Here is a 26,871-nt window from a genome sequence, read left to right as displayed (position 1 = left end):
CCTGGCTGTTCACGAGCTGTAAAACCCAACAAGCAAACAAATAAATCTGAGAAAGATGATAAGGATGTGAAGGAATTTACTGATGATGCCATTCAAGGTAATAATATATTCAGATGTTTTTGTGTCAGTATAAAACTGAAGAAAATGAATCAATTGGTAAACATAAATTTGATGAAAGTTTTTTTACAATAGCATGGCCCTAATGAGAGATATCTTGTCTCAGTAAGTTGGAACAGGATAACAATTTTCATACTTATAAGCCACATCACAAGGATGGCAAAAGTTCCGGCCTATCACAAGGAGACTTAACACATACATACCGCAGCCTCCCAAAACACACATACGCACTCACCACACGCATGCATGTCGCACGCACGGGAGGACGTCCTTAAATGACCTTAGCTGTTAATAGGACGTTAAACCAATAAAACCAAACCAAACCAAACAAGGATGTTAAGAAATAAAATCATATACACTGATTATATAATTCAATTACATTCATATTGAAACAAGAAAAAAATGTTAAATACATGTATAGTAGTGAGCTCGTTCTACAAAGGGTATTTTTCTGTCAAAATGGCCACATGTCTGATGATGGGTTCCCAAGGGAGGGAACTCAGGATAGAATTTTACAGGTATGAACAAAATGCTGTTATTAATTAGCCCCCATTCTCGTGGCACTTAATGGAAATCGGCAGGTGTTTTAATTAGTGTAACTAAGCATATCATTTAACTGAAAGACAATGTAATTAATATCTATAACATTATATGATATATGATATGATATCCATATCGCAATTATTGAATTAAAATGTTGTGTTGTAACCCACCAAATGGTTGTATCTCAAATCAAGGTCCTTCCAGTGGATATCAAGGTTTATTTCAAAGTCTTTTATTGTTGGAGAAACAACAACAACACATTGTAATGGTTAATAATGGTTGAACGCAACTTAACCACTTGTCTAGGTATGATGTACGCAAAAACCGCTTGTGCATTTTATAGACATTCTGTTTAGTTGTCGCAAGAAGAGGCAGCCAAAGACAATACGGAAAAGCTTGGTTTTCTGTCTATGAACCTGAAATAAAATATTTAAATGATAATTGATAAAAAGGTAATTAAAATGCTTATCAAGTTATGCATCAAAGAAGTACTTACATCAAACCTCTAACTGTTTCTAGAACTTTTCACTTTCATTCTTTGAACCAAAGAACCTATTGACCTTAGGTCCATTCGCAAAAGATCGCTTAATGGCCCGCACAGAGGTCGCAAAATCACCGACACAGTACAATTTCATCAATCATTCTCTGGACTTTTTCCACACAGCAAAATCACAAATATGTTATTAACTTGGTAGTTTAACATCCTCAAAACAGTTATGACTATATCTAGTGTCCCTATTTAAAATGCGGGGGTACACTGATACAAATATAAAATTCATACTTTAGTAAATCGGGAACTTTTCTACTTTCATTTTCATCACCTAAAGCTACTTCCGGTAGAAAAATACGAAACTATCGCTTAAGTCATGTGACATGACAGGAAGTAGGAAGTCCGCAGTGTGCCCACAAGGAAGAAGAAGGCAGAAAGATAACAAACCTTCTTCACGAAGATTTCAACGCCAGTAAAATAGTTTAATTGTAAGTGTTGAACGACAACAGAAAAATAACGTAAATGCGATTCTTCTCTTACCACACGAAAAGCATTTGTTTTGAAAGAACTGGATTAAACGAGTCATTTCTATGACATGATCGTGGTGATTCATGTCAGATTTTCAGCCGGCTAGTTTACAGATACTGACTACTGTAAACAAGATGAAAACAGTTATTGTTGTGTATGAATTAAACAAATCACAGCCAGAAATTAGAGTTATTCTTGTCAACAACGAAAATTTAATAAATTTGCAAGAATTTAAACGTAGATCTGCTTTTACAGCAACTTATTAATTATATATACAAATAGTCAAATTACAAAGAATAGAAAAACATATGGAGAGGTTGATCATGACCCGCCTTACTGCCAATTTCCTTTGCAAAGTGGAGAACATTATAACATCACAAAGAGGGTCCCAGCCAATCAAATTGTTACCTAAATACACATAATGTAGTTTATTTTCGTAAAAATATTAAAAACTAATGCTCAAGTTTCTCTGCACTAGACATGTAGCTGTCAAAATGTCCAAGTCTGGTATCGGGGCCAGAGGAAATTTGAGCTTTACAAACTATATATCTCATGGCTGTTTAATTTCAAAAAGGGAAAACTTGAAAAAAAAAAAAGGGAATTATTTATTAAAACTTTCATTTAATCTGTGTGTGACTTGCTTGTTGAAAGCTTAAGGCTCTCCACAGAAAGGGAATACCCTGATCGCGACCCCAACTAAGTATAGGTTGGCTTTTTGAAATGTTATACTATATAGCCCATAGTGATAATTGCTACTCTCATATGAATCATCTGTAAGGATATTGCTAGGTGTCCAACTATGCATGATATTCCAATATTACAATCAAAATGAACCCTGTATAAATATTGTGATAGTCCAACCAGGATAGATTATTAAGACGGAACATAAAATGCATGAGGCATTCAATCATTACATATGTAACAGGAAAGAGAGTAGTATGTGCCTCCAACGAGGATCGAACCAGCGACCCTTTGCTTACTTGTCCTCCACTTTACCGACTGAGCTATAGGGAAATTCCCCCTAGGGTAAAGCTAAAAGGTGACCATATCACTATGTACACTATTTACAATTAAAACCAGCTGCCACACATAAAACGAAAAGAGTCTCTTTCTCTTTTTTTTTGAGTTTTACTATCAGGTAAATGTGTCATCACAACTTGAATAATTTAAATGATTAAATCTTAAACATGCATTTAAAGAATTACAAAAGAAAATATAAGTAAAATTGTCTTTAATTAAACATGTTTTTCACTTTTGAAAGCAAACTATGACGAGGAGACAATTTCTGAATTTAAAGTAGTTTAAGGTCTAATAAACATCTGTTCAAATTATCCATTATTCCTTTCTACACATCAAATACACTCAAATTATCAAAAATGTATGTAAACTTGAATGAAAAATTGTTAAACAAAAACAAAACAGAACAAAACTCACATATAGCATCAGGTGTGAAGATTGTTTGTGACATTCTTAATATTTTGATATTTTATAGTAATAATCAACGTACAAATCAAACAAGATGTGGAAATCGAGTGTTGGACACAACGTCAAATCTAATGCCCCTCCTGCAGAAGAAGACGATGATTGGGAGACTGATCCAGACTTTGTTGTAAGTTGTGAATTAGATATATAGTATAGCTTCAAGAAATTGTGAAATTTCAGTAGCAGTTGTGTTCAAATTACATATAGATTCTAATTAACTCTAATCCTGGACATTTTGATATCAGATATTTTATTTATAACTTTATTTTCAGAATGATGTGAGTGAGGCGGACCAGAGATGGGGTGCCAAGACAGTAGAAGGATCAGGTCACCAGGCCTCAATCAGGTATTTCCTGCTCTGATACTGAGGTCATATGTCAAATACCATAAAAATCAGTGTGATTTAGACTCTAATGTAATTCATGCACTCTAAAAACACCATAAAATGGGTGAAAATATCTATATCGGTGTAATTTACTCACCAAAAAATGAGCAAAATCTCAAGAATTTTTGCCTGAAGTTTGAACCAATCAAAAACTAGCCATGTTTTTCTCGAAAAGCTGACAAACAGGTTGGTCTGTGCTGATGTGGTTGTGTCTTTGGGCAAGACACTTTACCGTAACTGATCTTGATTGCATGCGATGGGCCTCCTGTATGTTGTTCAGTGAGGTAGTCACCAACAACTACAAGGAGATTCTACCTCAAAATGACCGCAACAAACAAACCCATCAAAAAAGTCCAGATGGATTCAGATTTCAGAATTACAATAAAAATCTGACGGAACCAAAATTTGACAAATCTAAGATGTATTGAGATTTTGAGGACATCTTGATATTTGGAATATACCTCCAACTGAAAGTCGGGAAATTCCTGGACAGAATTTAAAAAAAAAAAAAAAAAAAAAGAAGGAATTTGTCCCCTGAAAAAATGGCAGACTGAATTGACTGAACAGTTTGATAATGGCTGGATAATGGAATTTACCAAAATTGCACTCCAATGATAGATGTTGGAAAATCTGATTGGGCAGAATTAAGATATTTTACCAATCGACAAATATATTTTGTATAATACAGATGTACAATGTCTAAGCAATCTCTACTATGACATCCTGATATTTTGTAGGTACTAAATATATTAATAGCATGATTTAGTAATTTGGGGTAAGTTCTAACTTCATTAATGATCCCTGGTAACGTTAAGACTTGTTAACATTTTCTACATCCACAGAAGATTTAAGTTTTACTAATGAAGAATATAACTGACAGTTTTACATTCAAATAATTTTGATATTTTAGAATGGAAGATCTAAGGAAAGATGTTGCCATTGATGATAAGAACATCAAGAAAACTGAGTTTGAGAAAGGACCCAAGTCATCATTTGGTTATGGTGGAAAGTTTGGTGTACAGAAGGACCGTATGGATAAGGTAATTTATGATGTCTTGTAAACTACACATAATTGATGACACATTTTTATTGGTACACTATAAGTGATGACACTTCCACTGGTACACAATATCTGATGACACTTCCACTGGTACACAATATCTGATGACACTTCCACTGGTACACAATATCTGATGATGCTTTCACTGGTACACAATATCTGATGACACTTCCACTAGTACACAATATCTGATGACACTTTCACTAGTACACACTATCTGATGACGCTTCCACTGGTACATAAGATCTGATGACACTTCCACTGGTACACAATATCTGATGATGCTTTCACTGGTACACAATATCTGATGACACTTCCACTAGTACACAATATCTGATGACACTTTCACTAGTACACACTATCTGATGACGCTTCCACTGGTACATAAGATCTGATGACACTTCCACTGGTACACAATATCTGATGACACTTCCACTAGTACACAATATCTGATGACACTTCCACTGGTACACAATATCTGATGATGCTTTCACTGGTACACAATATCTGATGACACTTCCACTAGTACACAATATCTGATGATGCTTTCACTGGTACACAATATCTGATGACACTTCCACTAGTACACAATATCTGATGACACTTTCACTAGTACACACTATCTGATGACGCTTCCACTGGTACATAAGATCTGATGACACTTCCACTGGTACACAATATCTGATGATGCTTTCACTGGTACACAATATCTGATGACACTTCCACTAGTACACAATATCTGATGACACTTTCACTAGTACACACTATCTGATGACGCTTCCACTGGTACATAAGATCTGATGACACTTCCACTGGTACACAATATCTGATGACACTTCCACTAGTACACAATATCTGATGATGCTTTCACTGGTACACAATATCTGATGACACTTTCACTAGTACACACTATCTGATGACACTTTCACTGTTACACCAGTATTGATGGCACTTTCACTCATATACAAGAACTGATGACACTTTCACAAGTCAACCAAAACTGATGACACTTTCACTAGTACACCAGAACTGATGACACTTTCATTATAGTGCACAACAACTGACTACACTTACACTAGTACACAAGAACAGAAGACACTTTCACTAGGACACGACAATTGATGACATAATAGGAAACTGCACAAGAATGAAGAATGCATGAGGGTATTGATTGATTTAATTGTTTCTGAAAGTATATAAACATTTAAAAGGAAGACAACTCTAAACTAAATCAGAAGTATTTAGATGAAGATGTCAATTTTATAGCGATCATTTTCCTTTAGGCCCATTTGACTTGAGGCAAATATCATCTGTAATAATATGAAATGAGGCAAATAATGTAAAATTATCTTATTTTGGACAGGTTGCTGTAGGGAATGAATATGTAGCTAACTTGGAGAAGCACAGCAGTGTAGCAGATACAGCTAAAGGCTTTGGTGGCAAATACGGTGTCCAGCAGGATCGACGAGATCAGGTAAAATCAAATAAACATTATCAGGGCTCCTAAATCAGAACACAATCGTTCGGAAATTTCTGTTTTAGATTTCAAATGGATATTAGCTTAATTATATTTAGATCTATGAAAACCTACAAATTGACATTTTAATTTGAAGAAATAAATTATTCAGCCAACTATGCTGCTACCACTCAGTCGCTTTTAAACAAGAGTAGCCTGTCAAAAGCAAATTGGTGTGTATTGGTAAATGAAACTGTTCAGTGTCTTTAAAATCTTGATTAAGGGACTGATTCACTGAAAACAATACTTTTGATGACTATGAATTAAGTTTGTTAAGTTTATACAGAGGCCTCCCCGCTTGGGGCTGCGGTGGCAGAGTGTTTAAGGTGTCCAGGCACTTAATCGCTAGCCCTCCACCTCTGGGTTGCGAGTTCGAAACCTACGTGGGGCAGTTGCCAGGTACTGACCGTAGGCCAGTGGTTTTTCTCCGGGTACTCCGGCTTATCTCCACCTCCAAGACCATACAAGCCCCTAAATGGCCCTGGCTGTTAATAGGATTCTAAACAAAATACAGTGGTCCCCCTATTTACGACCACTCTCAAGAACGACCACTCCCTGTATGCGACCAAGTTTCGCGTTCACCGACGTTTTCCAACGATAAATTACCCCTTCTAAACGACCACCCCGCTAACCCGACCAACGACCGCTTAATCATGTCCCAAAAACTTGAAATGTACTTTGGTATCCCTCTCGTGAAAGACCAAGATTTTTGCAACGTTTCATTAAGACATTCCACCGATGTTTTTACAAACAAGATAATTACTCCTACCTTTTGTAGACAAAGGGTTTGTTGTGATTTTCACAAATTTAATATATTGTGGAATCTGTAGACGATGTATCCATTATACAAAGCTATTATTAAATTGTACGTACAACGTAGGCCTACAGTATACGACAACGTGATGAAATTCCATTAGAGTGACCTCCCCTGTTACCTGTATGTGTGCGCATCGTTGTCGGTAATGAAAACAATTTATTACAAAGATGGCTGAACATCCTCAGCAGCCAGCAAGAAACGAAAAATTTTTACACTTAAACAAAAGATCGGTGTTTTAGAAATTATACACAATGGTGGTAATGCAAGAAAGAACATTATATTTTTATTCAATACCAACACATTATAATTGGGGTTATCAACTTAATCATTACACAGTCGTATCGGCAGATTTTGGGCAGAACAATAAAGTTTTTGTGGTAAATCTGGCTTAATTTTATATATGGTATTCATTTGGTCCATACAACTTAAAGTGTCTTATATTTAGATTTTATGTTAAACTGTTGTTTCGTATTTTTCAGTCTGCAGTTGGCTTTGAATATGCAGGAAAAACAGAGAAACATGCATCACAAAAAGGTACAATAACAGTATACATATTATTTTATGACTGCTATTGTTTGAGGAGTATCTCCAGCTGTAACAATAGTTGTATTACTGGTACATGTATCTGTACTGGGTATAAATAGACTTTAATTTTCAGCAGCATCGAAAAGTTTTTTCTTACCCACATTTTTTTTTTTTTTTTTTCCCTTATTAAATAAATACATATGAAGTTCATTTTAGGTTTAATATATACATTGTCAGTCATTATATCATAAATATAATAAAAAATAATAAGAAGAATGTAATAAAAAATATTACTTGTTATTTGAATACAACTATTACTTTACATACCAAGCCAACCCTCCACTACAGGTCGGGTTAGTATGTGAAATAATTAGAACTGTAGAAATGTATCTGCTTAAAATTCAAATTATTCTGGCAATATAGGTTACAGATTGAAGGTAAATTGTTTCAGAATTTAAGGAAGGGTAAATATTTTAATTTTCTAAAACAGTTGCTTAGTTACCACATTCAGTAATATTTTTACCTGATCAAATAAGAAATTTACGGAACTTGTTTAAAACATGAATTATACTATTACCTGTTTGTTTGAAAAATAACAGCATGTATGTGTGTTCAAATTAGCATGAATTTTGCAGAGCTAATTGCATTAAAAATTAATTTACTTGATTGTTTAAGAATTTTTAATTAAGAAGGCTAAAGGTCAAGGTCGTTGATACTGTCAATAAGTGTTACACTTTATCTACTGTACTAGTCTACATATATTACATACTTATTGTTTTCCTATCTTTATTGAAAAATGAAAATTTTAGCATAATTATCTCTGAAGCATTTTATGTTGATAAGATCTTAAAGAACATCTGTGGTCAACTGTAACAGTTCTTTACGACTGAATTATCTATCTGTGATGTCAAAAGTATAATAATCATAATGTCATACTGTTTAACACCTAACAGTTGTTAGTGAAACAAACTGCAACAGTGTATGTCTCTAACCCAGCTTGTTGTGTGTTACTTCAATGTCTTGTCGTGTGACTGACATGCCTTGTCGTGTGTGGCTGACATGCCTTGTCAGGTGTGACTGACATGTCTTGTCGTGTGTGACTGATATGTCTTGTCGTGTGTGAATGACATGCCTTGTTGTGTGACTGACATGCCTTGTCGGGTTTGATTAACATGTCTTTTCGGGTGTGATTGATATGTCTTTTCGGGTGTGACTGACATGCCTTGTCGGGTGTGACTGACATGCCTTGTTGGGTGTGACTGACATACTTTGTCTTGTATGACTGACATGCTTTGTCGGGTGTGACTGACATGCCTTGTCGTTTGTGATTGGCATGCCTTGCCGTGGGACTGACATGCCTTTTCGGGTGTGACTGACATGACTTGTCGTGTGTGACTGACATGCCTTGTCGTGTGTGACTGACATGCCTTGCCGTGGGACTGACATGCCTTGTCGTGTGGGACTTACATACCTTGTCGTGTGCGACTGACATGCCTTGTCAAGTGTGACTGACATGTCTTGTCGGGTGTGACTGACATGCCTTGTCGTGTCAGACTGACATGCTTTGTCGTGTCAGACTGACATGCCTTGTCGGGTGTGACTGATATGCCTTGTCGGGTGTGACTGACATGCAATGTCGGGTGTGACTGACATGCCTTGTCTGGTGTGATTGACATGCCTTGTCGGGTGTGACTGACATGCCTTGTCGTGTCAGACTGACATGCCTTGTCGGGTGTGACTGACATGCCTTGTAGGGTGTGACTGACATGCCTTGTAGGGTGTGACTGACATGCCTCGTCATGTGTGACTGACATGCCTCGTCGGGTGTGACTGACATGCCTTGTTGGGTGTGACTGACATGCCTTGTCGGGTGTGACTGACGTGCCTTGTCGGGTGTGACTGACATGCCTTGTCAGGTGTGACTGACATGCCTTGTATGGTGTGACTGACATGCGTAGTCGGGTGTGACTGACATGCCTTGTCGGGTGTGACTGACATGCGTAGTCGGGTGTGACTGACATGCCTTGTCGGGTGTGACTGACATGCCTTGTCGGGTGTGACTGACATGCCTTGTCGGGTGTGACTGACATGCCTTGTCGCGTGTGACTGACATGCCTTGTTGGATGTGACTGACATGTCTTGTCTGGTGCGACTGACATGCCTTGTTGGGTGTGACTGACATGCCTTGTCGGGTGTGACTGACATGCCTTGTCGGGTGTGGCTGACATGCCTTGTCGGGTGTGACTGACATGCCTTGTTGGGTGTGACTGACATGCCTTGTCAGGTGTGACTGATATAATCTGATAAGTTCCTGTTAGTCACTGGTTATAACCTAGTCTGTGATTTATTTTGATTTTATTTTTAATATAATTGTAATTGACACCAAAAAAAGAAGAACTATTCCTGGATGATGTGAGTCTTATTGAAAATTTTCTTAAAAGAAATGTTCAAGATTGATTTTTTAAGATTTTATTATCAATTGATTAACTGAAGTTATAGGATTTTTACTAACCTAAAGCCTACTAACATGCATGTATATGTTATGGAATGTGTGTTGTTTTTCCTGTGTGTAGATTATTCCACTGGGTTTGGCGGCAAGTATGGCGTACAAAAAGACAGAGTGGATCAAGCAGCTGTCGGATTCGACCACAAGGAAAAAATTGACAAGCATGAGTCACAAACAGGTAAAACTGGGCATAAATGAGTCACAAACAGGTAAAACTGGGCATAAATGAGTCACAAACAGGTAAAACTGGGCATAAATGAGTCACAAACAGGTAAAAGTCAGCAAATACGATTCACAGAGAGGTCAAGCTCAGCAAATATGAGTCACAAACAGGTCAAACTCAGCAAACTTGATTCACAAACAGGTAAAACTCAGCAAGTATGAGTAACAAACAGGTAAAACTCAGCAAACATGAGTCACAAACAGGTCAAACTCAGCAAATATGAGTCACAAACAGGTCAAACTCAGCAAGTATGAGTAACAAACAGGTCAAACTCAGCAAGTATGAGTAACAAACAGGTCAAACTCAGCAAATATGAGTCACCAGCAAGAAACAATAGTATGTATTTCCAGTTTGTCACTAGGATAGAAGCTTGTGCCTATGTTACACGTTTATAATGTTTTGTCAGATTCACATTTAATTTCAAGAAAGTTTTACTAACAAAATTGAATGTTTAAGTTTTTTACTAATGGTATTGACTGCACGATATTGAATTTGCTCCTGGATGCTACAACCCACAATGTTACTGAGAAAATGCATGTTTTTTTACTTGATAATTTAGATGTTTAAGCCATGTATCCTGAAACATCAGAGTTCTCATTTACAGACACAGTGTCATGTATATGCAGCATGTATATCTAAACCAATTTTGTATGTTCCTCCATCTTTAGATTACTCCAAAGGATTTGGAGGAAAGTATGGTGTCCAGAAGGAAAATATGGACAGATCAGCTGTGGGATGGGACCACCAGGAGAAGTTAGGCAAACATGAGTCACAAACAGGTAACTATAATGAAAAGATGGGTCATATTTTGAGAGTTGAGTAAACCAATAATCAAACTATGAAAAGCCATCATAATAGTGAGGAATAGACAGAAGTTAGGCAAATACTCAACAGAAACAGACAAGAGTTAGGCAAACAAAAATGAGAGACAGAACCAGACAAGATCAAGGAAAACCTAAACATAACTGACAAGAGTTAGGCAAACATAAACTAAGTCAGAAAACTGACAAGAGTTAGGCAAACATAAACAAGTCAGAAAACTGACAAGAGTTAGGCAAACATAAACAAGTCAGAAAATTGACAAGAGTGAGGCCTGACATGATGAAGGCAAACATAAACACCAGAAAACTGACTAGAGTTAGGTAAACATAAACATAAGTTGGAAAACTGACATGAAGGTCACTAATTGGTGAAAAATTTGAAAAATATAAGACATTAAACTTAATTTTAATACTGATCACAATGAATTTTAATACTGATTCCAATGAGAAACAGCAAAGGTTGAGGATATAGAAACAGCAAGGTTGAGATTACAAAAACAGCAAAGGTTAAGAATATAGAAACAGTAAAGGTTGAGAGTACAGAAACAGCAAAAGTTGAGGGTATAGAAACATCAAAGGTTAAGAATATAGAAGCAGCAAAGGTTGAGGGTATAGAAACAGCAAGGTTGAGAGTACAGAAACAGCAAAGGTTGGGAGTACAGAAACAGCAAAGGTTGGGAGTACAGAAACAGCAAAGGTTGAGGGTATATAGAAACAGCAAAGGTTGAGAGTACAGAAACAGCAAAGGTTGAGGGTATATAGAAACAGCAAAGGTTGAGAGTATAGAAACAGCAAAGGTTAAGGGTATAGAAACAGCAAAGGTTGAGAGTATAGAAACAGCAAAGGTTGAGAGTATAGAAACAGCAAAGGTTGAGGGTATAGAAACAGCAAAGGTTGAGGGTATAGAAACAGCAAAGGTTGAGAGTATAGAAACAGCAAAGGTTGAGAGTACAGAAACAGCAAAGGTTAAGAGTATAGAAACAGCAAAGGTTGAGAGAATAGAAACAGCAAAGGTTGAGAGTACAGAAACAGCAAAGGTTGAGAGTACAGAAACAGCAAAGGTTGAGAGTATAGAAACAGCAAAGGTTGAGGGAATATAGAAACAGCAAAGGTTGAGAGTATAGAAACAGCAAAGGTTGAGAGTATAGAAACAGCAAAGGTTGAGAGTATAGAAACAGCAAAGGTTACGAATATAGAAACAGCAAAGGTTGAGGGTACAGAAGCAGCAAAGGTTGAGGGTATAGAAACAGCAAAGGTTGAGAGTATAGAAACAGCAAAGGTTGAGAGTATAGAAACAGCAAAGGTTGAGAGTATAGAAACAGCAAATGTTGAGGGTATATAGAAACAGCAAAGGTTGAGAGTATAGAAACAGCAAAGGTTAAGGGTATAGAAACAGCAAAGGTTGAGAGTATGGAAACAGCAAAGGTTGAGAGTATAGAAACAGCAAAGGTTAAGAGTATAGAAACAGCAAAGGTTGAGAGTATGGAAACAGCAAAGGTTGAGGGTATAGAAACAGCAAAGGTTGAGAGTACAGAAACAGCAAAGGTTGGGAGTACAGAAACAGCAAAGGTTGAGAGTATAGAAACAGCAAAGGTTGAGAGTATAGAAACAGCAAAGGTTGAGAGTATAGAAACAGCAAAGGTTGAGAGTATAGAAACAGCAAAGGTTGAGAGTATAAAAACAGCAAAGGTTAAGAGTATAGAAACAGCAAAGGTTGAGAGTACAGAAACAGCAAAGGTTGAGAGTACAAAAACAGCAAAGGTTGAGGGTATAGAAACAGCAATGGTTGAGGGTATATAGAAACAGCAAAGGTTGAGAGTATAGAAACAGCAAAGATTGAAAGTATGGAAACTGTTGAAAGACCTAGAATATATTTATTTACCTGTAGTATGAATTGTATACAAATTACAATGTTTCCCTCAGATCTACTCGTCCCTGTAGAAGTACACAATTCTTTTTTTTCCTTTTCAGATCATTCCAAAGGATTTGGAGGAAAATTTGGCGTACAGAAAAATAACATGGACAAATCAGCAGTGGGCTATGAACATCAGGAAAAACTGGAAAAGCATGAGTCACAAAAAGGTGAAAGCATATTCATGATTACAAAGCATATTAAAATTCACAATTATTTTTTCTAAAAATTTATGAAATAATGCCAGTATAAAACAATAGAAAATGCAATTATCATCCAAATAAGAATTGACTATCTCACCGTGTATAGTTTATCAAAGTTTGATATTGAAATGGACTCTTTCATTGTACCTATATAGGTAAATACAAATGTATTAGTGCTATTATACAATTATAACCTTTTGATAAGGTTGATACATGGTTTATAAACCTGATAAAAAAAACTTTGACAGAGGAAAAAGTCTGAAGTTGATATTTTTTTCAATGGAAATACAAAGCAATACTATATTTATTAAGCATTAGGCCCTTGCCTGGTAACAACCCCACCCACAACTTTCAAATTATAAGCATTTACCATTGTATGGCACTGCCACTATATAACCCTACCAATTCAGTTGCGAGTTCACTAGCTTATGAACTGCCAACTGAAAATTTCAAAAAAAAATCGCACAACAAATAAAAAATCGCAGATGGTAAATATAAGCATTGAACGGCTTTCAGTTGGCATTCATAGTCAATATGAATGCCAACTGGACAGAGTCAAATTCAACATGAAGCGCTAGCACGCTTCATGGAATTTGCCTCCGTCCAGTTGGCATTCATATTGACTATGAATGCCAACTGAAAGCCGTTCAATGATTAAATAACAAATTATTTAGTTACTTGCACACATCATGCTTATGTGTTAAGTTGAGGTATAACATTGTCTTAATTTTTTTCTTTCTGTCTTACCTCACAATACTTAGATCTGTTTAACTGATCCTGACTTGTTCCTTTAGATTATTCCAAGGGATTCGGAGGAAAATATGGTGTGCAGAAGGAAAATATGGACAGGTCAGCCCTGGGATACGACCACCAGGAGAAACTGGAGCAGCACGAATCACAAAAAGGTCAGCTACAAATTATTAAAAAAAGCCCCACAAAAAGCTGTAACATGATAAACTTGATTTCCAGAACAGAATATCACCAGCTATATATACGTCCCTCGTCCGATAAAGGTTTCTTCAAGTCAAATTTCCCAATTGTCCCTTCCATCAATGTTCTAAACCACATAATGATTTTAAAATTCTTTCCAGCTCCTTTAATTGTAATATATGATCAGAGCATTACATAATCTTGATTAAAGTCTCTATCTTGTGAAATGTAAAACAACACAAAGAGAAAATAAAAAAAAAATTATGCTGTGAAGTCAGAGTAAGCATTCCAGTGACTCAGAATGATTACTACAAACATTTAAATGAACTAGACTGTTCTTAACAGAGGACGAGTCGATGGACAGGTCTTGGACTGATGACGAGGATGGTAAAATGATGCTGTATACTGTATCTCCAGAACAATGGACAATACAGCATAACCTTATTTATTGTCACCATATTGTATAGCATGCCTCTCCATAAAAACTGGTGACATCTTTTGAGCCTTACTGTATTACTGAAAGATATATCCATATTGTTCACAATCAAATTTGTATTTTTTTCACTGTCATGGAATATTACCTCAATATTTTTCAATCTATTAACTTATCAATATTTGTTTCACTTTTTAATGTGTAAAATAACATATACTCCTGATAAAAATAATATAATATGTAATGTAGCATATACCCTTAAAACAAATATATAATATGTAAGGTAGCTTATACCTTTAAAACAAATACAGTAAACCCCCATTATAATGCCACCTTTTGTTCTGGGAGATTTTGGCGTTATATCGAGTTTGGCGAAATAACGAATTTGATCCAATAATGAGATAGGCCCGACATGTTTTAAGAAGGCAGTGTTGGATCAACGTGTACCTTTTATATTGTAGAAATGATGTTAAAAATTCGCAAAATATATACAAAATATGTTTTTATTATCATACAATTTGACATTTTAAATATATGTAGAAATAGATTGATTGCATCAAACACATTAGTAAAATCAGTCAAAATTATTCACGGCTAGGAGTCCGACGTCGACAATAACAACGATCATGTCACTGTAAATATTTTACATGTTCAAAAAGTCGTACATTGTTTTCTGTTTTGCAGAACACTGTGAAATATTATTCATGTTGTTTTGGATAGATACACATTTGTCTATGTCACTTGATACAGTACTCGTTTGGTATTCTAAAAATTTGATTACAGTTTCTATAGCACGCTTTGCTTCCGTGAATGTTGGGGGCGGGGTCATTTGTGTGTTTCCTGTCGTTCATCGTCTGAGTCACTGTCATTAGTTTCAGTTACCGATTTCACGATTTCATTTTCAGGAATGACCTCTGTTGGTTGTAAATGTTTGTCCATGTCCACAAATTGTCTTACTGTAAGACGTAATTCTGGATCTAAGTCCAGGTCATCTTGTGTGTTTAATAAATTCCCAAGTTCTACATCCGGGACCTCCAGTGATTGACGTTCACTTGCTTCATCGTTGCGCGTGACTAAACCGCTGTGACACCAACAATTAATGATTGTCTGAGGGGTCACGTAATCCCAGCCATTTTTTACAAATCTGATGGCAGTGTTTAATAGTAAAACTGGTGCTTCCTTTCTGTCTATGCGTAGCCGTTGGATGAGACTCGGCATATTTGATTATTTGAGATTTTTGTCAATATCCAACGCAGTACGTTTTCTCTTGAGAGAAGCCATGGTAAAAATGAGTTATGAAATGCATGGACAATAGACTGACCACAGTGATTACATTTAAAGGTAAATGAGTGTGCAGGGTGTGAACAACGTCTCACTCGATAACACATGATTTTAACTGCTGATCGGCTGTAAACACAATTCTATTTTTAGCCGAGTGAAATTACCTGGCGGACCTATCGGGGATGCGGTAAGGGGAAATTGAACATTTGTTTTGAAAAATGTGTGGCGGATGGCGATAAGTGTGTTTGGCGCTAAAACGGGTGTATTAACGTGGAGAGAAATCTGTTTTTTCTAAATGTGTGGCGATAAGTGAGTTTGGCGCTATAACGGGTGGCGTTATAAAGGAGTTATACTGTATATAATATGTAAGGTAGCATATACCCTTAAAACAAATATATAATATGTAAGGTAGCATAAACCCTTAAAACAAATATAATTATAATATGTAAGGTAGCATATACCCTTAAAACAAATATATAATATGTAAGGTAGCATATACCTTTAAAACAAATATATAATATGTAAGGTAGCATATACCCTTAAAACAAATGTTTATGTGTAAGGTGGCATACACCCTTAAAACAAATCATTTATACAATATGTATATTTAATGTCGTTTTTACTGTCAGGTATTGCTATGTCACAATAATTGTAACACCAAAACTTACTGGGTATTACCTGTCTCATACAAAGGACATTCCTGTTCTTTCTTTCAGAAGTAATTTCTTTACAAAAGTTCAGTTTCACAAAGCTCACAGAAAAAAAATTCAGTTTTAAAATATTTCTAAACTTACATCATTTCGATATTTTTAACTGTGTTTTGTGATGTTCCTAGTTTAACTCAAATAGAATCAGAACCTTAGAAATTAACAAATTAACTTTGAGTCACAAAGGATTTTCAAGATATTTCTGTTGGCAGCAACAAACGTTAACTCTATTTCAAAATGTATGAAAAATAAATAAAGCTATACACAGGGACCTGACACATTCCAGACTCATTATCCATATATATATCAAAAGAAAAAATAAAAGAAAACCAACACAACATTATCGCTAGTGCTTTCAAGCCTCTAGATCATCTTCAGGCGATTGTTTTATTGCTTAGGAACAGGATGTTTAAAGTTCAATATATAAATATATATGGACAGTGGGTTAAAAGTTTGTTCCAAGTCGCTGTGACAGTGTGTGGTGATTTGCAGATTATTCCAAAGGATTTGGAGGTAAATTTGGGGTACAGAAGGATCGACAAGATGCGTCTGCGGCCAGTTACGAACAGATGGGCAAGACTGACCTACACGAGTCGCAGACGGACATGAAGAAGGGATTTGGTGGAAAGTTTGGTGTCGATTCCGAAAACCAGGATAGGGTTAGTCATTGTAGATGTCGATTCATGCAGAAATAATCATGTTTTGTCAGGTCAAGTCTATGTTAAACAAGGAGGGGAGATATTGCTGCTATTCTATAAATATATTCATTTAAATGATATTGATACCAGAATTTTTAGCCCTCACCTCTCCGAATCATTTTTTTTTTTTTTTTGCTAATTAGCAAAGGGCTACCAGGGCAATGATACTGTATCTAGATGATATCTAGCAATGAGAATGCAGGGATGAAGGGCTCCAAATTTTTTTGAATTAGTAAATTTAAGATTGCTGACATATTTGAATGAAGAAGTAATCAGTGTAGCATCTACATAAATGATCTAGATCAATTATTAAGTTGCCTTAGTAGCAGGTCAGCAATGCAGGCCTATTGGGCCTCTTGTAATATTTAAAGTACCGGTAAGCAATTATAAAAGGTACAGGAAGACGGGAAAAAAAATAATTAAAAAAAATGGGGACAATCTATTAAATATTTCCATGTGTGAAGCATTTGAATTTCTGTAAAACGTAACATTTAAGGAATTTTGCCAGTAAGTGAGGGCAGGTGTAATAACCATCTAGGCATATTAATAACAGTTAAAATATTGGCACATTTCAGTCGGCTGGGTCATTTCAGGACATGGCTGGCGCCTCGTCTTCCTACCAGAAAACACAGGCGAATGCTGGTAAGTTGCAAACGTTTTTAAAATGCCAGTATAAGTATTAACATTATTTATTTTACAATAATTGCTGAACAGGTCACACTTCAACTTATATTAATCACTCTTTTTGGCCAGGGTGGTATGGTGTGAATGGTTTTACTGTGAAAGGAAATCGGTTTACCCAGAGAAAATCAATTTGGTTGGACAGATGACTTCTGTACTATTTCAAGTCACCTTTATATAGCTAGTGTGTTAACATAGCAAGGGGCCACGGTGGCTGAGTGGTTAAGGTGTACCGACACTTTATCACTAGCCCTCCACCTCTGGGTTGCGAGTTTGAAACCTACATGGGGCAGTTGCCAGGTACTGACCGTAGGCCGGTGGTTTTTCTCCGGGTACTCCGGCTTTCCTCCACCTCCAAAACCTGGCACGTCCTTAAATGACCCTGGCTGTTAATAGGACGTTAAACAAAAACAAACCAAAGTTAACATAGCACCTCCTAGCCCCCCTGTCAGAAGTGTCATTTATTTCATTTTCTTCGGCACAGTTATGAAGTTATAAAATGCAACTATTGAGTCACATGTGTAAATAATCTCTAGAAGTAGTATCCTTGTCTGATCGGAAGGAGTTATGTAACATCCCCTCCCCTCGTTGGGGCTTGAATAGCAACCTTTCGCTCTCGAGGCAAACATCCTGCCACTAGGTTAAAGGGAAATTCCTGCTAGTCTGAGCTAGTAAGGTTAATACTCGCTACTTTTACACTACTCCTTCCTTCACGTTGTTTTTCACCCCGAAGACAACTACAACCTAGGTTTTTTAGCTCCATGGAAACCTCTCAGTATCCTCTGCTTTCACTTTGAGTGGCTAACGGCATCAAATCTGTAATAGGAAGGGATAATAAAAAATACCCTGCCCGTGCTGGGGCTCGAACTAGTGATTGGTCGCTCTGAGGGCAAACATCCTACCACTAGGTTGATTTTCACTCAGGTCACTTATGTAAATTTGTTTATTAATTGCTTATATACAGGTTCCGATGGAGCAAAGAATTTAAAAAACAAATTTGAAAACTTAGCAAAATCAAATGAAGAAGAGGCAAGAAGAAGAGCAGAAGAAGAAAAGGAAAGACGGAAAAGAATTGAAGAGAAAGAAAGAGCAGAGCAAAAACAAAAGGAAGAGGTGAGATAGTTAGAGAAAATGAAGGATGTATATATGTGTACAGGGGTCGACATTAACTTTTTTCTGCACTTGTCCCTTTGGACACTTTGGACAAGTAACATTTATATATTCACTTGTCCAAATGGAATTATCACTTGTCCCACTTGCAAATTTTCAATTAAGTTTAATGATGTTTTTCAATGTCTGTGTGTCATGCAGTAAAACGATAACATTGCAATGATAACTATATTACTGATATTTATTGGTGTTTTGTCCAAGTTACATAATGAAGAAATAAAATGCTACTGTCTGCCTAATTTCAATTTACAGAAACTAAACTAGTCTTATAAGAATAGAAATAAACTGACTAAAACATATTAAAACATAATTGTAGAAATGCAATAGTGCATAAATATCTGAAATACTATATTCGCTAAATCTTGGAATAGATAGCAAACCTGATAGTATCAGCATCTGTCGCCACTTTAGTCCTTCAAATTCACTTGCAATTTCCTTGTACGCTTTTATTCATATTCCCTTTTTTCCAATATACATATTTAATTCGAAGACACCAAAAGGGCTGATTGAATATTTTTGAAAAACATGGAAAGTTTAGTTATCATCTGCATAGTGTTCTGAATTAAACTATTTTCGTTATGAACAAGTCACTTCTAATGTACACTATCCTTGTTTTCGTTTCTTTTTTATCATAGGTATAAGGTGAAGTCTTGTGAATGTTGATTTCAGAATATAAATAAACAACATGAAGACAATATTTGTTACTTGTCCCGTCAGACAAGTGTTTTGATACTTTCACTTGTCCGACAGCAATTTAGTTTGGTACTGGACAAGTGGACAAGCCTTAATGTCGACCCCTGGTGTACATATGTAGAAAAATTGACTTCAGTGTTTTTAACTCTTTCAGTACCGTTGTTGACTATAGTCGACATAAAAATGTCCTCCCTCTGCCCCCTTGTCGACCATAGTCAACATAATTTCAAGCTCCCTCTTCCTTATGGTTGACTATAGTCGACAGGCTAAGCTGACATTATTTAAATGTTGATTCGCTAAAAATAGCACCCGACACATACAAATATCCGATGCAATGCCATACAAAAGATGTTTGAGACTTTTGAAACAAAAAATTTGGTTGATAAATTTGTGTTGATTTCATTCAGGTTACGTTTTCTTCCACTGGAGTAATAGGTGATATTATTCTCATTAGGTTGTTAATGTAAACAATATGGCGGGTTGCTACATCTTCAATGTAGTTATCAGTGTCTAGGACGTTTGACTTCATAGTGTTAAATGTGACATCTAGATCTAATTTAGTAAAGTATTTCTCAATAATGTCCACAGTTAACACGAACCTTTGTGTTTCTATTTGAAAAAAAAACAACCAAAAATGCACATGTAGCCTGCTATTCTATTTAAACTTTTTGGGGCGAGCCTATTAACTTCTTCCGGTATGGACTCCGGAATCCGGAAAGAACACAAAGTATGGAAAGAGTTAAGTATGATATACTCTGATTGTCAGAAAAATCCATAAAAGGCACCGATGTCGTAGCAATGTGTATACCGTATTTATTCACGAATCAGCCCGTTTCCACAAGTAAATTTTAACCTTTCATTTTTGTAGAATCATCAATTTTAAAATGATAATATCTAAATGATAAACAAATAAGCCCTACCCAAACTTTGGTCCTAAAGACACAGGTTTACAATATTCTGTCCATATCAACAGCTTGACGCTAAAGGCCCTAAATTATAACTTAAGGTTTGGTTTGGTTTATTTGGTTCAACGCCCTATTAACAGCCAGGGTCATTTGAGGACGTGCCTGGTTTTGGAGTTGGAGGAAAGCCGGAGTACCCAGAGAAAAACTAAGAAGAATAAAAAAAATTATAACTTAAAGAGCCTTGAAATCAATACATGATTATCTGTATGAACGCTGACCTTGCAAAAAGGCTTGATAGATCTCCTCTTCAAATACTGCTTTATATTTTAGATATGTATATATATTTCCTGGTAAATGACAACCCATATTGTGTCGATTTTATCTAAATATATTATAATTTCCCTCAGGAACGTCGTAATAGAGAACGCTGGGAGGAAGAACAACAACAAGCAGCCGAACCAGAACCTGAACCAGAACCTGAACCGGAGCAACCCAGACCTCAGGAAAGTGTTGAAAGTTTTGAACCAGAGGATGAATATGGTGATGTGGCATACACACCCCAGGCTGAACCTGAACCTAGTCCTCCGGCTCCATCTGAACCAGTAGAGGAGGACGAATACGAACAGTTCGAGGACAAACAACCTGCTACAACGGGTGAAGCCATGACAGCCGTAGCTTTGTACGATTATCAAGCCACAGATGATGATGAATTGACCTTTGACCCAGAAGATATTATAACAAATATTGAAATGGTAAGTAACGAAAACGTTTATAAAAAATGGCTGTATCTGGGATTTCCTCCATTATTGTGAAGGGCTGTTTTCTCGCTGTTTCATGTATTGGTAGTTGTAATTGGGTCAAACATTATCTTGGACCAAATACAATGTATTTAAATTACGGTACTAAAGTGTAATCAAATCTTTTCTACTTTGTCAATTATGTTGTGTTTAAAATAGTTAATCTCTTGATCACTTCTAAATGATCCTCAGAACATGCCTTACAAATGGCAAATATGTCATATTAAGGAAATGGCTATCAGGAATGTAGGGAATATACATATATATTTTGATTTCCACTGCAAGTCAATGGACACATTTTGGGTCAAAAAATCAGAAACTCCCATTATTGTTTATCTGATATTTAAATTAGTGAACAACCACTGTGACACACCAATGGTGAACACTCACAATGAACATCTTCGGTGAACACTCACAGTGAACATCCTCGGTGAACACTCACAGTGAACATCCTTGGTGAACACTCACAGTGAACATCCCTGGTGAACACTCACAGTGAACATCCTTGGTGAACACCCACAATGAACATCCTTGGTGAACACTCACAGTGAACATCCTTGGTGAACACTCACAGTGAACATCCTCTGTGAACACTCACAGTGAACACTCACAGTGAACATCCTTGGTGAACACTCACAGTGAACATCCTTGGTGAACACTCACAATGAACATCCTTGGTGAACACCCACAATGAACATCCTCGGTGAACACTCACAGTGAACATCCTCTGTGAACACTCACAGTGAACATCCTTGGTGAACACTCACAGTGAACATCCTCGGTGAACACTCACAGTGAACATCCTCGGTGAACACCTCACTGAACATCCTCGGTAAACACTCAGTGAACATCCCTGGTGAACACTCAGTGAACATCCTCGGTGAACACTCATAGTGAACATCCCTGGTGAACACTCACAGTGAACATCCCTGGTGAACACTCATTGAACATCCTCTGTGAACACTCACAGTGAACATCCTTGGTGAACACTCACAGTGAACATCCCTGGTGAACACTCATTGAACATCCTTGGTGAACACTCACAGTGAACATCCTTGGTGAACACTCACAGTGAACATCCCTGGTGAACACTCATTGAACATCCTTGGTGAACACTCACAGTGAACATCCCTGGTGAACACTCACAGTGAACATCCCTGGTGAACACTCATTGAACATCCTCTGTGAACACTCACAGTGAACATCCTTGGTGAACACTCACAGTGAACAATCACAGTGAACATCCCTGGTGAACATCCTTGGTGAACACTCACAGTGAACATCCCTGGTGAACACTCATTGAACATCCTACGTGAACACTCACAGTGAGCATCCCTGGTGAACACTCACAGTGACACATTTAGTTTTTTTAGTAAAAGTATGTTAAAATTCACAAATGTTTATTATCTACTCCAGATCGATGAAGGCTGGTGGAGAGGAGAGTGCCATGGAATGGTTGGACTGTTCCCTTCAAATTATGTGGAGTTACAAAAATAGACAAACTGTGCCTTTTGTAACGTGATGAACAATCGTACCAGTTTCATGTAATTAATGTTTACAGCAAAAAGTCGATCCATCTTGTCAAAATGTATTTGAACAGTATCTACCAACAAGATTTCATGTGATTGACGGCATTATTGAAGTGCTATGTGGTTTACTCCTGTGATGACGTGCCAGGAATGAGGACAATGAGAGTTGAACCTACACACTCCAGAAAAAATGTCTGCAGTCAGTAGGGACTAAGAGTGAAAGAGTTTCATTAAATTTTATATAAATATGTACAAGTTTGAAGTGAAAAAGCTAGTGTGAGTGTGAGGAAGCTGTACAACTCTATACATTTCAGAGATTTTTATTGTTACCTCACCTGTCCTAAGATGGCGGTTGCAGCGTCTGTCAACCATCAATTCAGTGTCATCTTTTCCCTGTAAACAAATCCTTCTCAATATCCTAAAGTCCCAGAATATTGAAATATAGTTAATAGGTTCTTTGGATGAAGACCAACAAAGTTTGGATAAGAAATGACCTTGACCCATACTCAAGGTCGTAAGGGTTAAAATTTGTCAAAACACTCAAACCAACTTTTTCTTGGTAAACCAAAAAGACCTTTTAAGTCATTTAGGCAGTGAATACCAAATGAGCAATGCAGGCCCTTTTGGCCTTTTGTCCTTTGTTTATTTCTTCATCCAATAAGGAAGGTACTTTTACCAGTATATACATCGTAAAAACTACACGGCTGACAAAGCTCTTACAGAACGTTTACACATGTATGTTTCATGCCGGAATTATTGACCAATGAGGAAGCCTGCTACCATGTACATGTATATTGAATTATTTAATTCTTACACTTGGTATACTATTGGCACGATCTAAAATTGCAAAAAAAAAAAAATATATATATATATAGCTTAGAAACACAAATGACGAAGGAAGACAACTGTTTGACTTGTGCCCTGACCGGGCCTCGAACTCACGATCTACGGCACCCAATCGCCTAGCCAGAAATACCCACAGCTTATACCACTGCGCCACATCGGCGTTCTTAAAAAAGAACGTTTCAATGGCGCAGTGATGGTCGGCCTGATACCCTGACATGATCATTGTGGAAGTCGTCTATAAGATTATATGAATACCTGGATCGATTTAATATATATAAATATCTATATATACATTTACTTTGTAAATTGCTATTTATATAATTTTACGTAAATCCTGCACCAATTTTCAAATGTGCTATTTATAGATATGATCATTTCTTTTGTCCCCGTATATCAACAGGTAAGTCATCCATTGATTGGTTGGTTGAATCAAAGATTAAATTAACCAACTGGTCAATATCCTTCTTTAATTTGATTGGTTAAAATCTAGAACTTTGGATTTTTAGTATTTGGCACTGTTTGGCCTCGTGTTTTTCCATTCATCAGTGGTGTACCTGTAGTTCTGGGTAATTTACGTTTATCATGTTCTCGCCTGTTGGACCGGTTGGAGCAGAGTTGTTTAGTTTAGAAAATATTGAGGAACCCAGTGATTTTATGAAGCTTTCAGACGACCTGAAATATTGACGGACCTAATGATTTTATGAAGCTTTCAGACGACCCTAAAATATTGACTTGACTTAGTGATTTTATGAAGCTTTCAGATGACCTGAAATATTGACGGACCTAATGATTTTATGAAGCTTTCAGACAACCCTGAAATATTGACTTGACCTAGTGATTTTATGAAGCTTTCAGACGACCCTGAAATCTGACTGACCTAGTGATTTTATGAAGCTTTCAGACGACCCTGAAATATTGACGGACCTAGTGGTTTTATGAAGCTTTCAGACGACAAATGACGAAGACATTCAAGGCCTGTATCAATATCTGCAGGTCAGTCAAGATTTATGCATGAAATATTAAATTTTAAAACAATGTAATAATATGATTTGTCCTCAAAATGAGCAGGCTCTTACAATAAATTCTTTAATTTCACATGTGGTTACCATTAACAAAAAATTACCTAAACTTTTTTTGTATCTTTAAATTTATTGTATTGATGCCAAATCCAAACTGTTGAATCATTAGTCACACTCAAATAATTTTGTCTCCTAAGAAACCTCACAGTTATTGTGGAAATTATTGAATCTGTCGCTTACTTTTGAAGAGTCAATCATCTGATCGTTAGTCCACTAATTTACCGAATCAGTTGGAAAGTCATATTTGTTTACTAGTTTAACATAATTTTTAAACAAAACATTAAAAAACATATTTTTTTTGTAATTTCGTTTCTTTGATAATCATTTTTTCATAATGTACAGGCTTTTGAGTGCATGGTAGGTATGTCTGTTGAATTGAATTGGAATGAAATAATTTGGTTTATCTAATAACATATCCCATATTTACATGTTTACACATTGTAAAATACATATTTTCTTCAATTGTGAAGTACAAAATGTATTTATTTTTGCTAAATGTACTCATGCTTCATATGACTGATTTTTACCTTGAGAATATTCTCTGATTTAGATATGTATGACTAAGCTAAAATATCATCAATTCGTATATATACATAACATTTTTACCATCAAATTAGTCTTGGCAAAAACTGTAATATTTCTGATTGAATATTCACATTACATGCACTGATATTTATTCTTGTTATGACTTAAGATGAAAAACTCAAACTTGAAAAAAAGACTTCAAGGTAGATCTTTGAACTGAAACGATTGCTGTTAAAAACTCTAGTTTGCAGGTACATAATCAAAATTCTTTGTAGGTAATTCTTGTCAGATTATCAGGAAATTCTCGGAAACTTTGTTATAATGAAAAATAAAGTTACACAGCGTATTTTGTATTTGTATACATTTCATGCAAGCCGATTTCTTAAATCTTTTTGTAAAATAAAAATTTAGTTCATTTTGTATCAATTCTGTGACAACACCTTACAGTAACTACGTATACTGTGTCTATTGAAAAATCATTTTAAAAATAGAAAAAATTATTAATTCTTTCCTTTGTTATGTAACATTCCAAATTTTTCTGATATTATATATGTTTTTGTATCAATTTTTAATATATATATACAGAAATATAAAAAAGGGAACTTATAATTAAATGAAGAGTAAGCTCTATAAATTCTGTATAATATTTTTAATATCTATAAATACTTAGTATGTGGTGTTTTTAGAATGTGTTTCGTTACTGTGACAAGTGTCTCTCTTTAGATTCTCCGTATTGTAAGGTAATGAATAGTGAAAGAAGCAGAAAACTTGCTTGGAAAATAAATATATGTCTCTTAGGTCAGGAGAGACACACTCACGTTTCAGTTCAGAACTAGTTGTAACATCTTTTTTGTTGGAATTATCTCCCCTTAATCACAATTTGTCTCTTAGAGTGTTTCACAATAATTAATAACCTTTCAAGTTAAGGTGTCTCATTGCTTTGTACTATATATCTCTCTGAAAAAGAAGAGTTCTGATTTTCAGGTCAAGTAAATTAGTCAATGATTCTTGTAAATGTTTTGCATGAAGTGTCGATGACAACTGGGTATGTTATAGAGATTGTTAGGAATGTACATAGGGTATTCATGTACATGACCATTATTGGTTATGGACTTTTGGTGAAGTGGACATGTGATTTTATGAACCTGAGAAGAATTAACATCAAGGTTAATATTTTTTTCATTTTTGAAGGTCAGTACAATCACATAATCACTTCATGACAAGACTTTAATTGTTAGATTGAATAAAATAAATGCCCTTTTTTTATGAAATATTGTTTTGGTTATTTTATAATAATCACAGGAAAAAGGGGTGGATTTAGCTGTGAAAACTGTTCAATTTCGTTTCAGTGATGTCATCAGAGAATATTCTGTTTCCTGAAATATTTACCTCAATTTTTACCAAAAATTCATATTTGCTGAAATATATTGACTTGCTCATGACCATGTGTTGGCCAATCAGATTTCAGG

The 26,871-nt window shown here is 35.9% G+C and overlaps 1 protein-coding gene across 3 annotated transcripts; it reads left to right on the top strand.

The window, feature by feature from the left end:
• Positions 1-1,538: 1,538 nt before the first annotated feature.
• LOC117326941 (src substrate cortactin-like) lies at positions 1,539-23,818 on the top strand. Of its 3 annotated transcripts, XM_033883740.1 has the most exons (15): positions 1,539-1,638; positions 3,171-3,287; positions 3,433-3,506; positions 4,456-4,585; positions 5,969-6,079; positions 7,418-7,472; positions 10,037-10,147; positions 10,861-10,971; positions 12,985-13,095; positions 13,923-14,033; positions 16,972-17,138; positions 17,753-17,819; positions 18,823-18,971; positions 21,034-21,378; positions 22,840-23,818. In XM_033883740.1, exons 2-15 carry the CDS (start codon positions 3,198-3,200, stop codon positions 22,918-22,920), a joined length of 1,713 nt encoding a protein of 570 aa, XP_033739631.1. In that variant the 5' UTR covers positions 1,539-1,638; positions 3,171-3,197; the 3' UTR covers positions 22,921-23,818. The 3 variants fall into 3 exon arrangements, with proteins under 3 accessions (XP_033739631.1, XP_033739632.1, XP_033739634.1); XM_033883741.1 differs by lacking the exon at positions 10,037-10,147; XM_033883743.1 differs by lacking the exon at positions 10,861-10,971.
• Positions 23,819-26,871: the final 3,053 nt, after the last annotated feature.

Source organism: Pecten maximus, chromosome 5 (assembly GCF_902652985.1).
Source record: "Pecten maximus chromosome 5, xPecMax1.1, whole genome shotgun sequence".
Lineage (NCBI taxonomy): Eukaryota > Metazoa > Mollusca > Bivalvia > Pectinida > Pectinidae > Pecten > Pecten maximus.
This window is presented reverse-complemented; position numbering and strand designations above follow the sequence as displayed.